At 38.5% G+C, this 14,146-nt stretch overlaps 1 protein-coding gene across 1 annotated transcript in view; it reads left to right on the forward strand.

The window, feature by feature from the left end:
• The window catches only part of LMNB1 (lamin B1), a 64,397-nt gene that overhangs the window by 28,653 nt on the left and 21,598 nt on the right, over positions 1–14,146 (forward strand). The window contains exons 3-6 of the mRNA XM_024120630.3: positions 5,115–5,271; positions 5,912–6,037; positions 9,261–9,431; positions 10,846–10,971. Of these exons, the coding sequence (XP_023976398.1) occupies positions 5,115–5,271; positions 5,912–6,037; positions 9,261–9,431; positions 10,846–10,971 (580 nt within the window). The remainder of the gene's footprint in view (positions 1–5,114; positions 5,272–5,911; positions 6,038–9,260; positions 9,432–10,845; positions 10,972–14,146) is intronic.

A 14,146-nucleotide genomic window follows, 5' to 3' on the forward strand; every position in this document is an offset into this window, starting at 1 on the left:
GTATTGCTACTCCAGCTTTCTTTTGATTTCATTTGCATGGAATATCTTTTTCCATTCCCTCACTTTCAGTTTGTATGTGTCCCTAGGTCTGAAGTGGGTCTCTTGTAGACAGCATATATATGGATCTTGTTTTTGTATCCATTCAGCAAGCCTGTGTCTTTTGGTTGGAGCATTTAATCCATTCACGTTTAAGGTAATTATTGATATGTATGTTCCTATTATTTTCTTAATTGTTTTGGGTTTGTTTTTGTAGGTCCTTTTCTTCTTTTGTGTTTCCCACTTAGAGAAATTTCATTAGCATTTGTTGTAGAGCTGGTTTGGTGGTGCTGAATTCTCTTAGCTTTTGCTTGTCTGTAAAGCTTTTGATTTCTCCATCGAATCTGAATGGGATCCTTGCTGTGTAGAGTAGTCTTGGTTGTAGCTTCTTCCCTTTCATCACTTTAAATATGTAATGCCGCTCCTTTCTGGCTTGTAGAGTTTCTGCTGAGAAATCAGCTGTTGACCTTATGGGAGTTCCCTTGTATGTTATTTGTTGTTTTTCCCTTGCTGCTTTCAGTAATTTTTCTTTGTCATTAATTTTTGTCAGCTTGATTACTATGTGTCTCTGCGTGTTTCTCCTTGGGTTTATCCTGTATGGGACCCTCTGTGCCTCCTGGACTTGGGTGGCTATTTCCTTTCTCATGTTAGGGAAGTTTTTCACCTGTAATCTCCAAATATTTTCTTGGATCCTTTTCTCTCTCTCTCTTCTCCTTCTGGGACCCCATAATGCGAATGTTGTTGTGTTTAATGTTGTCCCAGAGATCTCTTAGGCTGACTTCATTTCTTTTCATTCTTTTTTCTTTATTCTGTTCTGCAGCAGTGAATTCTACCATTCTGTCTTCCAGGTCACTTATCCGTTCTTCTGCCTCAGTTATTCTGCTATTGATTCCTTCTAGTGTATTTTTCATTTCAGTTATTGTATTGTTCATCTCTGTTTGTTTGTTCTTTAATTCTTCTAGGTCTTTGTTAAACATTTCTTGCATCTTCTCGATCTTTGCCTCCATTCTTTTTCCGAGGTCCTGGATCATCTTCACTATCATTATTCTGAATTCTTTTTCTGGAAGGTTGCCTATCTCTACTACCTTTAGTTGTTTTTCTGGGGTTTTCTCTTGTTCCTTCTTCTCATACATAGTCCTCTGCCTTTTCATTTTGTCTATCTTTCTGTGAATGTGGTTTTCGTTCCACATGCTGCAGGATTGTAGTTCTTCTTGCTTCTAAGAGGCTTGTGGAAGTTTCTTGATGGGAGGGACTGGTGGTGGGTAGAGCTGGCTCTTGCTCTGGTGGGCAGAGCTTAGTAAAACTTTAATCTGCTTGTCTGCTGATGGGTGGGGCTGGGTTCCCTCCCTGTTGGTTGTTTGGCCTGAGGCGACCCAACACTGGAGCCTCCTCGGGCTCTTTGGTGGGGCTAGTGGCAGACTTTGGGAGGGCTCACGCCAAGGAGTACTTCCCAGAACTTCTACTGCCAATGTCCTTGTCCTCACGGTGTGACACAGCCACGCCACACCTCTGCAGGAGATCCTCCAACACTAGCAGGTAGGTCTGGTTCAGTCTCCTATGGGGGTCACTGCTCCTTCCCCTGGGTCCCGATGCGCACACTACTTTGTGTGTGCCCTCCAAGAATGGAGTCTCTGTTTCCCTGAGTCCTGTCGCAGTCCTGCAATCAAATCCCACTAACCTTCAAAGTCTGATTTTCTAGGAATTCCTCCTCCCATTGCCAGACCCCCAGGTTGGGAAGCCTGACATGGGGCTCAGAACCTTCACTCCAGTGGGTGGACTTCTGTGGTATAAGTGTTCTCCAGCGTGGGGCTCAGAACTTTCACTCCAGTGGGTGGACTTCTGTGGTATAAGTGTTCTCCAGTTTGTGAGTCACCCACGCAGCAGTTGTGGGATTTGATTTTATTGTGATTGCACCCCTCCTACTGTCTCATTGTGGCGTCTCCTTTGTCTTTGGTTGTGGGGTATCTTTTTTTGTGAGTTCCAGTGTCTTCTTGTCAATGATTGTTCAGCAGTTAGTTGTGATTCTGGTGCTCTTGCAAGAGTGAGTGAGTGCACGTTCTTCTACTCTGCCATTTTGAACCAGTCTGCTTCATCCCCCCCGCCCCCCCGTACACGGTCCTCTCACTGCTGCGCCCTCTCCCCGTTGTGGAGCACAGGCTCCGGAGGCGCAGGCCCAGTGGCCATGGCTCACGGGCCCAGCCACTCTGCGGCATGCGGGATCCTCCCGGACCGGGGCACGAACCTGCGTCCCCCACATCGGCAGGCGGACTCTCAACCACTGCGCCACCAGGGAAGCCCTACCTGCATCATTTTTAATGAATGAAAAATAATAATGCAATTAGAAAACTATGACAACAGTTATGTTCAAGATGTTAACTTGCTGCTTGGCCCACGTTTGTCCTTGTTGTGCTTGTATGGCATATAAAACTTACTGATTTGTGGCTTCTTAGCAGATGGAGACTTGAGTGTAAGCAAAAATTTTTTTTTCATGACCCCATCTAGCCTCGGAAATTGGCAAGGTAATAAGGAGGACATCTAGGAATGTGAATTTTAGAGATCATAGAAGTGTCACAGTTTATTTTTTCTTGTAGGAAAAGATGTGATATTTTACATCGCATAAAAAAAGCAGCGTGAGTTTTTTGGGGGAGTGTATGGGGGATTTTCATTTAAAAATTACCCAATCACTCATCGTCTACAGGTTGTCTATACAGAAGATAGAAGAATAATAAGTCATGGCCGTTGCCCTCAAGGTAGCTAAGTATATCCACAAATAGATAGGATCAGTATGGTAAGTGCAATATAAGTATGTGCCAGGTGCAGAAGTAGTTTTCGACTCTCTTCCCTCAAACCAGGGCGTATAAGGGGTTAGCTTTTTTTTTTTTTAAACATCTTTATTGGAGTATAATTGCTTTACAATGGTGTATTAGTTTCTGCTTTACAACAAAGTGAATCAGTTATACATATGTTCCCATATCTCTTCCCTCTTCCGTCTTCTGATGTATATCTGCTTAATTTTTTCAGTAATGTAAAAGTTTCAACTTTAAGAAAGAATGTATAATGGAACAATTTATATTTTTACAGAGTAACAGTGGTATAAGTGACTAAGAACTTGATATCAGATTTCAGCTGGTACCATTGCAGGGCTGGAGGGTACCTATCACAATAGGATAATAGCATATCCTACTCATCCCGTTAGTCCACCACTCCTTTTCTTACCTGGTCTTGATTTTTGTTGAAGAAATCACCATATTCTAGCCATTTAGGTGTACTGTCCTAATTTTTGGCTTCTCAAATTTCCTACACTCCGCAAGACCATTGCGCAGTAATTTCACTTGTGCTACAACATTCTGAATTTGGAATCATGACATGTATTATTATCTATTAAGCCAATGAAATCAAACAGACAGAACATGCAGTAGCCAGTAAAATTGGTGTGAATTTTTTTTTTTTTTTTTTAATTCAGTATCCTTCTTGGTGGGCCATTTTGGTTTCTGGGAAGCACAGGTTCACTCTCCTGCCTTGAGGCACCACGTTGAGAAGCACCACATTATGATCTGAGACTTAAATATTAGACAGTGGTGCAGTAGAATTTTTGTAACTGTTAAGTAAGTAATTTTGAGTAAGTAGCTTTTGTAAATATTGTGTAATTCTCTATAAAATATTATTTTGCTTTAAAATAGAAAGTATTATGGTATTTTTCCCTGTCAGCTCTGGTCATTTATATAGTGAGGTAAAGTAATAGCTCCTCCACAAGCACTGATTCTTTTCTATGGTGTTCCTAGCTTTCAGACCCAGCACTTGTATGAACTAGGCAGTTTTGTTACAAAGTAGTGACTGTATGGAATTTTTTTTTCCCCAACAGTCCATGTGTCCCTGTCCTCCCCCCCCCGCCCCCCCTTCCTAAACAAAGTCTTCAGGGAAAGGCTGCCATCTTGTGGTTTTTAAAAATACAAGATTTAAGAAAAAAATTATTGTGATATGACTGCTGAGATTTTATGTGTATACGTAGTTGTTGTATAATACCAAAATGAGTAAGAAATGAGTACTATTAAATCTTCTCTTCAAACTGCCTTTGCTTATCTTTTGGATAGTTCTTTTCTTCATTTTATTATAATATTAAAATATTTTTTAAAAGTTCTGTTAACTAAAGATTCCTCTGTTAAGCCCACTCTCAAACATCAGTAGTAGAAATACTTGTCTGTAATATCAGTTTTAATTAAGAACAGCTATCAAGAATTTTTATGTTATTAAGGCTTTTCCCATATGACTAATTAATGATAATGGACTTATTTGGATTAAAAAATACTGATCTTTAAAATATAATTATTTGACAGAATATATCCTAAGGAACGTTAATTTTATAATGTAGAATTCCATTTAATAAAAAGTGATATTTAGAAGTAAAAGAAACCTTAATTTCAGTTTCATTCTTGGGTAGTTAATAGTATAAACAGAAAAAATTAACTTTTCTTCAAAATACTAGGAAGCCCCTTATTTGTAGTTAAGGAAATTTTAAAATCACCTCTTATGTAAGAAATGGAAACTACTTGCAAGCTTGGGGTCAGTTAATTCATAGGTAATGTCAAAGGAGTTTCTATATATCATCAAGTCATAAAATTATTTTTTAAAGTAACTTTTCATTTTCACTTATTTAATCTCATTGTTTATCTTGATTTATGTCTCCTGTACATCTTGTTGCATAATATTCATTGTATATAAAAATAGTAAATTTCCATTTCTTCAAACATGTTTTAGTGAAGCATATAGATGCCTCTTTATAGAAAAAGGAGGACTTGTGTTCTCCCTCAGAGACAACCAGGATTCTGGTACGTTGGGCCTATGGACATTTTAGACCTAGAGTCATTCCTAATCAGGGAAGGGAAATCATTGAAAGAGAAAGTTATTATTCACCAAAAACTCTAGATATAGTGCTCCTGAATTGCTCCTGTAATTTTAGTAGGTTATGGCAGCCTTTATTTAAATTGCCTCTTCTTTTATTTCCCCCTTTAGCAGGGAGGGAGAAGGCTTCAAGTCAGAGGTATAATTTGATTTCTTGCACTTTTTCAAATCTCTTGCAGTTATGCTAAGAAAGAATCTGATCTTAATGGAGCCCAGATCAAGCTTCGAGAATATGAAGCAGCGCTGAATTCGAAAGATGCCGCTCTGGCTACTGCACTTAGTGATAAAAAAAGTTTAGAGAGCGATTTGGAGGATCTGAAGGATCAGATTGCCCAGGTAAGGTAAACTCTGCTCTTGAGCCATATTTGGCAGGTTAATTGCCCCATCTGTCTTGATCGATTGATTGTAAAATTTCTTTTATGCTTTTTACTTTTAAAAATTTATTAAGTTATTTTGGGGGATGGTTCACCTGCAAGGATAGCCTTGAACTAGCTAACCTGTAAAGCACCCTCACCTCTCAGTCCTTGTGTCTGGATTATGCAGATCTTGTTGATGCTCTTCATCCTCTCTGCTGTGCTTATGCTCATTCTGTTTCTTGCTCTCACAGCCTATTTCGTTATTGTACCAAATGTGAGGTAAGAAGAGAGAAGGTGTCATAATGGTGCTCTGCACACAGGAAAAAATGAAAGTGGTAGCTAAAATCGTTGGTTTGAGTTTTGAAATTTAAGTCATAGGTTTCCGTTCATTCCCTGTTGCCGTTTACCAAATTTGAGAGGTGTTTTGATGTGACACTCTGTGGGTGGGACCAGCAGTTGAACCCACAGTTCTGTGATAAATGTGATCATGAGGCACTCTCATACATTAACAAATATATAGAAATTGTAATACTTGATTTGATTCAATCTGTAGGTATCTATTAAATTCATTGCTAAATGGTTGCTGTATAATTTTCATTAATTCTTTTTCCTTATATTAGTTGGAAGCCTCTTTAGCTGCTGCAAAAAAACAGTTAGCAGATGAAACTTTACTTAAAGTGGATTTGGAGAATCGCTGTCAGAGCCTTACTGAGGACTTGGAGTTTCGTAAAAACATGTATGAGGAGGTAATTATATATAATTTTATTTTTTTTAAGGAATGGAGGGATCCCAAAAGGCTTTGTTATAAGCTATACGTATGAAAAATGGGAAGAATTTTGTAGGCAAATTATTTAAGGCACTGCTGCTAAAAGACTGCGAGGAAGAACTCAGGGTGCTATGGTAAACTTAAAAGTCTTTACTTCCATCTAACTTTAAAAGGCTTGGCTACAGCTGTTAATTACTATCAACCTCTGCATTTGTATTAGTTATATATTTTACCTAACAAATTACTTCAAAACTTAGTAACTTAAACCACAGACTTTTATTATCTCACAGTTTCTGAAGGTCAGGGATCTGACAGCTGCTTAACTGGATGGTTGTTTCAGGGTCTCTCATGAGGTTGTAGTCAGGCTTTCAGACTGGGCTGCTGGAACCGCTTTGGAGTTCATTCATAGGTTGTTGGCCAGAGGTATCAGTTCAGCATGGGCTTCTCTATAGGGCTGCTCATGATAGGACTCTTCGAGTGAGTGATGAGAGAGAGAGAGCAAGACAAGCCACATTAACTTCTATAAACGAATCCCAAAGTGATATACCCTGGACTCCCCATCACACAGACCAGGCAAGATGCACTATGGAAGGGGGATCACACAGCAGGTGAATACTGGGAGGCAGCAACCACTGGGGGCTGGTTACCCAGAGCACTTATAGTTATATATGTATATCTAACAGTATCATTTATAAACCGTAACTTCTGGTTAAGCCTTGAGGGGTGAATGTAGCAACATTTGCCAAAAAAGAAGTATACTGTAATACAGTTGAAGAAAGGGGAATATATATTTTCTCAAAATTGAAGAGGGTTGGAATTCACCCAGGTTAGAGAACATGCAGTTAGATACATAATGTTTTTAAAAGTAATGTAGGGCTTCCCTGGTGGCGCAGTGGTTGAGAGTCCACCTGCCGATGCAGGGGACGCAGGTTCGTGCCCCGGTCCGGGAAGATCCCACATGCCGCTGAGCGGCTAGGCCCGTGAGCCATGGCCGCTGAGCCTGTGCGTCTGGAGCCTGTGCTCCACAACGGGAGAGGCCACAACAGTGAGAGGCCCGCATATCGCTAAAATAAAATAAAATAAAATAAAAGTAATGTAATTTTGAGAACAGTGACTAACAATGCTTTTAAAATAGAAATTTATTGTAGAAGTTAAATAATTTTTTTTATTTGGAGAAAAAATAATATAATAATAATCTGACCATTTTTATGACAATATAGTATTAAACTAGGTATTGTGGGGGCAAAGTGCACTCACTGGATAAGCAGCCAGACTTTGGACAGTTCTTGAGTCAGTTTCCTATTTAAAAATGAAATATCAGTACCTGCTATTTTTTCTTCAAGGTGTGGTGAGGATCAAAGTGGAATATTGTGTGTGATAGCTTCTTGTAAACTATAGTGAATGCTGTCATATTATTATTATTATTATTATCATTATTATTTTCAATAAATCTATTTATTTATTTTTGGCTGCATCGGGTCGTCGTTGCCACACGCGGGCTTTCTCTAGTTGCAGCTAGCGGGGGCTACTCTTCGTTGTGGTGTGCGGGCTTCTTATTGCAGTGGCTTCTCTTGTTGCCAAGCATGGGCTCTAGGCACTCGGGCTTCAGTAGTTGTGGCACACAGGCTTAGTTGCTCCGCGGCATGTGGGATCTTCCTGGACCAGGGCTTGAACCTGTGTCCCCCTGCATTGGCAGACGGATTCTTAACCACAGCACCACCAGGGAAGTCCCTGTCGTATAATTATTAATTACAGTTTTGCTTATAAATTGAAGTATCTTTATATTAAGGTGACCTACGTTTTTGTTTTGTTAAACAAAATTTTTAAAAAATTGTCCGTGATCTATTATTTCTTACTTTTGACGCTGTGTGTACTCCTGCATCTTTAAACCAGGAGTTGAGTATTTTTTTCTTTGTTAGTCACTGATTCTACATAAAATATTAAGTGAAAAATGGTGTCAGTAAAAAGTAATTTAGTATTTTTAGAATGTTCGGGTAGCAACTTTGAATTTTGGGGTTTTGCCTTTTTGGGGATGAATTTAAAATATTCCTCATTTCTTTTTTTTACGTGGAGAATAAAATTCTATGCAATAAATATACCTAAATTCCGTATTATGAACAGTTTAGGGGTAAAAAAGAGGAGAAAAAAACAAGAAGAGGAAAGGAGGCAGACAAAGGGCAAAATGATTAGTAGGTACTCAATATTTGTTGAACTAAACCTTTCATTTACATATTTTCATGATTTAAGTATCATTTGCGTCATGAAATAGATGTGAGCCTTGGGAGATTAATGGCAGAACTGGAATTTGAACCCTGGTTTTCTGATTCTATCGAGTGCATCTACCTCTGGTTAAGAGAAAAATGAGGAAATGCAAAGAAAAACTACATGCTGTAAGATGATACAGAACATGTTCTTCTTATATCCCCCTCTTGTGGCCTCTTTAATTATTGCCATTAAAGACAGATAGATGTGTTGTATTTTCAGAGCTAGAAGCTAGAATGAAAATTTTATTCTTGGACTTGTGTTCCTAGCCATTCTAGTTTGGATAGTTCCTTAAAACATAACGTGAAGGATTATGCCTATTATTTCTATTCTTTACTAGTGAATTGTCATATGTACTTGAGATAGCAACATAATATTGTCAGTAAGATTCTGTATCAATTGATGTTGATACCTTAGCACTACCAGCTGTTAGGATAAGTCATGTAAATTAGCTTGCTCTGTCTATTGCATCTTAGTATGCCTAAGAAAAGTTTTATTATATATAAATCTTCTAGTTGAAGTTTTGCTGATAAGTTTCTAACTTACCGTGTAGATTTTTTTCAGAGTTGTCCTTAGTATCATCAGTACAATTTAGAAAAATAATTACGTGCTATTCAGTGTACCTAGTTATCGACGATTACATGGTACTTTAGTAAGTCTTCCAGCCATTCCTTGCCTTTAGAGAAATAAATAGGTATGCTACTGAAAAGAAACATAAAATTCCTAGGGCTTGAGATGTTACCATTTCTGTCATTAGTTCCATCTCAAAAATCTTCTCACTTGAAAATGAAGGCAAAAAAGTATCTATTCACATACTTGCCCTAGGAAAAAACATGAGGAGCTTGGTGTGTAATACCTCAGATGGCCTTGATGTCACTCAGACTTGTACCAGTGCAGGTATGGTAAGTAACTTGGTTTTATGTCATTTTGTTTCCCCCTAGGAGATTAATGAGACCAGAAGGAAGCATGAAACGCGCTTGGTAGAGGTGGATTCTGGGCGTCAGATTGAGTATGAGTACAAGCTGGCTCAAGCCCTTCATGAGATGAGAGAGCAACACGATGCCCAAGTCAAGCTGTACAAGGAAGAGCTGGAGCAGACTTACCACGCCAAAGTGAGCAGACTCTTCCAGGGATGGCTTTACACACTTGAAGCCTCTGTTTCATAGTCTCCCTGAGAACATGACTTGATGTTTGGTTTGTTCTAGTTTTCTTAAATGAATTCCCTTAGTCTCCATGAATATAAAAAATGGATTTTTTTTAAAGAAAGCAGTTTTTTATAAAGTAAATGTTATTAGAGATTATTCAAAGAAAGTAGGGTTATTCCACTTTTATCAAAGGTAAGGTTTTTCTCTTTGTCCCACTGATCATTCATGTCAAGTCATGTTAGTTAAACTCCAGCCATCTGAAAATAGCTTTTCTTCAGTAACAAGTACTAATCTTGTTGGACTGCATCTGGTTCTGACTTCCATGTCATCATTGTACATAGGTTGTGACCAGTACACTTTGGACTTTTTTGAACAAAGGCCAAATGGATAGTGTCTGCAGTTTCCTCTGCCACTAATTATTCGTTAAGAAAAGACTATAGAAACTTCTCTCTTGTATTAGGAGACCATGCAAAAATTTATTAAATCACTGAGTACGGGCTTTCATAGTAAATAATTTTACCCTAATGTGTTAAATGTTACATGATTTGATTAAAAAGAGTTATTAGTGGAAGACTTAGAAAATTAGGGTCATAGAGGTGTTGAAAATAATTTCCATTGCATGGCCTCAAATTGTTCATGTTGCTTTTAATCCACGTTATGAAGTAGTAATTGCCTGGTGAGAGGGAGAGATCTTTTAATCCCCACGTTTAGTTGTTCCACACTTACTCAGTGCTGGCATTGTGCTGGGCAGTGATGGAGCTAAAGTAAGGATCAGTTGGTCAGAGACTCTGGCCTCAAAGGGAGCCAGGGAGGAGACATACATAAAAAACATGCCTGAGACACATGCAGAACAGAATGCTGTGGGCATTTGGAGGAGCGGGATATTGTTTCTACCAGAGGAGCTGTTTTTTGCTTCTGAAAGGAAGTGTGTCTATTTGGTTTGAAATAATCTCTAAATTAGTACTTTCTGCTTATTGCTTTATATTCTGTATCAGATTTGGTGGGTTAGGGGCATATGATGCTTGTTTTCCTACAAATGCCACCACAGTTAAATTGCTCCTGTCCAGTCTCCTTATTAGCAGTGTTATCTGAGACATTAGAGATGTAATGGATGAAATACTGAAACACTAAATTTTGGGTAAAGGCACAGGTATATCAGCATTGTTAAGCTCCTATATTGGGAATTGAGCCAAAAAGGCAGAAAGACTTTTAAGGTAATTCATAGCACATCAGCAAACTTCATGATGCTTTTCCTGTTTCATCAACTAGTTACTGGCAGGGTTTAGGTTTGAAATGAGATGCCTTGAGATGAATCATGGTTCCTCATTTGTTTGCTGTAATTCACTAGATAAAACTGGTTATGGTCTGCTTCTTTTTTTAGCTTGAGAATGCCAGACTGTCGTCAGAGATGAATACATCTACTGTCAATAGTGCCAGGGAAGAACTGATGGAAAGTCGTATGAGAATTGAGAGTCTCTCATCTCAGCTTTCTAATCTTCAGAAAGAGGTAAGTAAGCATGGGAGTTGTACTTGAAGGCCACCTCCACCACGGTAGTCTCCCTGCTCAGCTCTGCCTGAAATCACTTTTCAGAGAGGATAGTATTTTCCTGAATTCTGGTTTCACAGTGCTGTCCAGATTTTTTTCTATTCGTCATTTCATAAGCATCCTCTGAACAGAGACTGTTGTTCCTGACCTAATAGATTACTCAGAGCTGCCCTTGAGGCTGCAACCTGCTGGCTTATTCCTTGGGTTTACCCCAGGGCCCAGGTTTTCTGACCCATCCAGCAGCCTGATCTCCACATAGTGCTCTTTCCAACGTACTCTTTTTCATCACATTTAGAAACCATAATGAAGAAAAACCTGCAGAAATTCTGTGTGGGTGGTAAATGCTTTGTGTTTCTAGACAAATTCTTTCCGTGCTTAGAATACCCAATAGTTAGTATCTTGGGAAGTAACATCAATTTGCGTCTTAGTTAAGAATTTAGTGACTCATTGATTCATTGGCACGCCTAACTGTTGCTTGACTGTTACTGGTTGTGTTGATGGGTGCCTGTCAGTATGTGATGGTGCACTCTGAGTGCAGTGTAAGCAGGTGTGGACACTGCCTGAAATCTGGTTTTTAGTCTAAGGGTGATGTCGATGTGCACACAAAGTACATATACAACCATATAAGTATGCAGAATGTTTTGATAATCTACTCACCTTAATTACTTGGGAAGTAACTTCAGCTTCTGTTTTTCTTAAGGGAGGAAATTTTGTTGTTTTAAATTTTCCACATGAGTAAACTTTTTTATTCTTGATTAAGCTTTCTTTTTCTTTTGGTTTTAGTAATATCCTTTTCTGATTGTAAAACTGAAGACATTTATTGTAGGAATTTAGAAAGCAATGAGTTATGTAAAACAGGGTGATGTAAAAAAAGTTAATTAAAAAACAGAAGTTTTTACAATGCCTATCATGTGTACTTACTTTATTACTCACAATATAAATTTAAAAATTATTGTGGACCTATTTTGTCCTGATAGTATTTTGAAGTTTTCATGTAACAGTAGAGCTGGAAGGATAAGGACCTTTGAGTTCATTCAGTCTGACCACAGACCTGGTTGAGTTCAATGACCGGCCCAGAGAATGTAGGCTGATAAATGGGTTTCTTTCATAGTTCCCAGTTTTTCCCTTTACACCTCACTCTCTTCAAAGATTTTCTTTTAAGAATTTAACAACCTCACCACCTAGAGGGGTGGGATAGCGAGGGTGGGAGGGAGCCGCAAGAGGGAGGAGATATGGGGATATATGTATATGTATAGCTGATTCACTTTGTTATAAAGCAGAAACTAACACACCATTGTAAAGCAATTATACTCCAATAAAGATGTTAAAAAAAAAAAGAATTTTTGGCCTTTCAGAGAAAGGCTGTGAGAATAAGTGCATTCTTGAAAAAAAGAAAAGAATTTAACAATCTCTTTTCCATTGCACCATTTAATAGGTACCTTTCCAAAAATAGGCCTGTCTGTGTTTACTCTGAGTTGACATTTACTACTTTTATCCATCTAATAAATCGTATTCTAATTATCCCCTCTTCCTCAATTTTACAATTCCCTGTCTTTTGGGGGGTGGGGGGATGTGGCTGGTGCTTAATCCACTTGATTATGCTAGGTATGGATGTTTTACAGGTGAAGAGACTCAGACTTACCTGTGGTTAAATAGTGGTAGGCTCTGAAATTTGGTAGCTACGTCTTCTGACTCAGGTCCAGGACTGTTTCCCTCTTAGCCTGGTAGTTATGTTCCCACCTTTGCAGGTTTTTTGGTTAACTTCAGGTTAGTGGTTTTTAAAAAATGTTAAGCAGGGCCCTGGGGGTTTTGAGGAGCTCACTTCTTAGGAAATAGAAAAGCACCTCCTTCAGCCAGAATAGTTTTAAATTTCTCTCTAAATTTCAGGGGGATGGGGAATGATCCTTTCATCTACTCATTACTGGTATCAGATTTTATGATAAATAATATATCTTGAGGGATATCTTCTTTGGTTGATAAATTTTAACCTTAAAAAGATCACCAAAAAGAAAAAAGCCGTATATTTTTCGTACTGTATATCTTAATTGTATTTGTTATGGAGTCTTAGTTTCGTCATGCTGCATGTTAGGCCATAGAACTAACTTTTTGTTTAAGTGACTCATGTTAGTGAAGTACTTCTTTAGTTTTACTTAAAATTGACGTAGTCTTTATTTTTTATTAAAAAATTTTTTAACATCTTTATTGGAGTGTAATTGCTTTACAATGGTGTGTTAGTTTCTGCTTTATAACAAAGTGAATAAGCTATACATATACATATATCCCCATATCTCCTCCCTCTTGCTTCTCCCTCCCACCCTCCCTATCCCACCCCTCTAGGTGGCCACAGAGCACCGAGCTGATCTCCCTGTGCTATGCAGCCGCTTCCCACTAGTTATCTATTTTACATTTGGTAGTATATATAAGTCCGTGCCACTCTTTCACTTTGTCCCAGTTTACCCTTCCCCCTCCCCGTGTCCTCAAGTCCATTCGCTATGTCTGCGTCTTTGTTCCTGTTCTGCCCCTAGGTTCTTCAGAACTATTTTGTCTTTTTAGATTCCATATATGTGTTAGCATACGGTATTTGTTTTTCTCTTTCTGACTTACTTCACTCTGTATGACAGACTCTACGTCCATCCACCTCACTACAAATAACTCAGTTTTGTTTCCTTTTATGGCTGAGTAATGTTCCATTGTATATATATATCTGCCACACCTTCTTTAGCCATTCATCTGTTGATGGACACTTAGGTTGCTTCCATGTCCTGGCTACTGTAAATAGAGCTGCAGTGAACATTGTGGTACATGACTCTTTTTGAATTATGGTTTTCTCAGGGTATATGCCCAGTAGTGGGATTGCTGGGTCATATGGTAGCTCTATTTTTAGTTTTTTAAGGAACCTCCATACTGTTCTCCATAGTGGCTGTATCATTTTACATTCCACCAACAGTGCGGGAGGGCTCCTTTTTCTCCACACCCTCTACAGCATTTACTGTTTGTAGATTTTTTTGATGATGACCATTCTGACTGGTGTGAGGTGATACCTCATTGTAGTTTTGATTTGCATTTCTCTAATGATTAGTGATGTTGAGCATCCTTTCATGTGTTTGTTGGCAATCTGTATATCTTCTTTGGAGAA

The sequence above is a fragment of the Physeter macrocephalus genome, chromosome 8 (genome assembly GCF_002837175.3).
Source record: "Physeter macrocephalus isolate SW-GA chromosome 8, ASM283717v5, whole genome shotgun sequence".
In the NCBI taxonomy this organism is placed as follows: Eukaryota; Metazoa; Chordata; class Mammalia; order Artiodactyla; family Physeteridae; genus Physeter; species Physeter macrocephalus.